The 1,792-nt window shown below is 62.3% G+C and overlaps 1 protein-coding gene across 1 annotated transcript in view; it reads right to left on the bottom strand.

Moving 5' to 3' along the window:
• LOC119586670 (protein groucho-like) overlaps positions 1 to 1,792 on the bottom strand; it is a gene marked incomplete in the record, with an annotated part of 70,613 nt that overhangs the window by 375 nt on the left and 68,446 nt on the right. The window contains 4 exon segments of the mRNA XM_037935406.1: positions 1 to 399; positions 509 to 925; positions 927 to 1,383; positions 1,534 to 1,616. Coding sequence (XP_037791334.1) covers positions 292 to 399; positions 509 to 925; positions 927 to 1,383; positions 1,534 to 1,616 — 1,065 coding nt within the window.

Below are 1,792 nucleotides of genomic sequence, written 5' to 3'. Positions count from 1 at the left end.
TCTGCTTCCGCCGCGGAGAACACCACCGATCCGATCCAGTAAGTTCCTCTAATCTACTCGGACCCGCCCTCGAATCACATAAATTGCTTCATTATAAAAGATGAACGCTATCACTTGGGGCAAGCCCGGTCGCTGTACACTGCCACTCTGGCGCCTTCGCATCGCTTATGGATACCACGGTCCACACGGCAAAATCTGCTCCTCTGCCGCCCTCTCGGGGTGCCCTGAATATCCCTAAGGAGACGCCCCTCCTGCGGGGTCCAGGCACTAGGTCGCGGCGGCTCGGCCACTTTAGTAGATGACCTCGTAGACGGTGGCCTTCTTGTCGCCCGAGCCCGTCACGATGTACTTGTCGTCCGCCGAGATGTCGCAGCTCAGCACCGACGAGGACTCCTTCGACTGCGGGAGACGGAGGCGAGGTTCATTAGGGGAGGCCAAAGGGGTGATCTCGAGACTTCGGCTAAGCACTCACTCGAGAAAGCAATACAAACACACAAAGCCAACTTACCTGGAAGATGGATGCGCCGTAGGGCGTGCGCCACGCGTTGAGCAGGTTGTCCTTGCCCGTGGACACGAACCACTTGCCGGCCGAGGCGAACTTGAGGGAGAGCACGCAGGACTCGTGCAGGTGCAGCTGGTACTTGTCGGGCTTGTTCACGTGCAGCACCTCCACGTTGGAGCTCTCCATGCCCACGGCCAGCCAGTCGCCGGTCGGGCAGAAGCCCAGCGAGAAGATCTGGCTGGTGAAGTCGTGCTGCTGCAGCTGGCGCCCCTCGCGGAGGTCCCACGACCGCACGGTGTTGTCCAGACCGCCCGTCCACAGCTTGGTGCCGTCGGGCGAGATGTCGATGCAGGAGGCGCCGTCCGTGTGGCCCTGGAACTGCCGCACCAGCGTCTGGTTGTGCAGGTCCCACACCGCGATGTTTGCCGTCGCTGCAGCAGCTGAAGCACACCTTCGAGTCGGGGCTGATGGCCAGGGCGTAGCACGCGGGGGCGGAGGATATCAACTCTGCCTTGATCCTGGGCGTGGGCGTGGCCAGGTCCCAGATGCTGAGGGTGGACGCCTCGCCGCCCACGATGAGGGTGCGCATGTCAGGCAGGAGCTTGACGGACCTGATGTAATTATCCCGCTGCAGGCAGTCCAGCTGCGACACGGGCGTCTTGGACCCGGGCTGGCTGATGTCCCACACCTTGACGCAGCCTTTGCCGCCCGTGTACACGTACTTGGTGGGGTTGCTGATGGTGACGGCGCACACCACCTCGCCGTGGTGCAGCGTGTTGATCTGCCGCGCGTGTCGAGGAATGCCCGGGGCCAACAGCGCGTCCGAGGGGAATGGCACGGGGGCCAGCTGGCCCTCGCCGCTCACGTGAAAGCTATAGGCCCTGCAAAGAACGGGACACGAGAGGGTTAGTACACTCGCTCGACGGACGCCGCTTCCAGCAGCGGAAGCGGCAATGTGTCAGCAAGACAACAACTTCAAAAGGCAAAACACCAGCACCACCACGAAACCCCGAAGCAGCGAGGGCACTTACGGTTTCCCAGCGGAGCCGTTGGTTGGAATGCCGTTGGAAGCGAGCGGAGGCGGCCGCACACCGTGGGGGTCATAGCCGGAGCCCTGCGGAGACGGAGAAGACGGCGTTAGGGCCTGCCCGAGGGGGAGGGGGGCGAGAGAAGATACACACGAAAGATATATGACACAACGCCGGTGTTAGGAAGCGAGGCGGTGCGAGACAACAGAGAGGCGTGAAGTGCGGGAGAAGCGGTGCGGGCTATTGACAGTATATACAGCAA

This window comes from Penaeus monodon, chromosome 21 (assembly GCF_015228065.2).
Source record: "Penaeus monodon isolate SGIC_2016 chromosome 21, NSTDA_Pmon_1, whole genome shotgun sequence".
Taxonomy (NCBI): Eukaryota; Metazoa; Arthropoda; class Malacostraca; order Decapoda; family Penaeidae; genus Penaeus; species Penaeus monodon.
The sequence above is the reverse complement of the archived record's forward strand: the minus strand, read 5'-3'. Positions and strand labels throughout refer to the sequence as shown.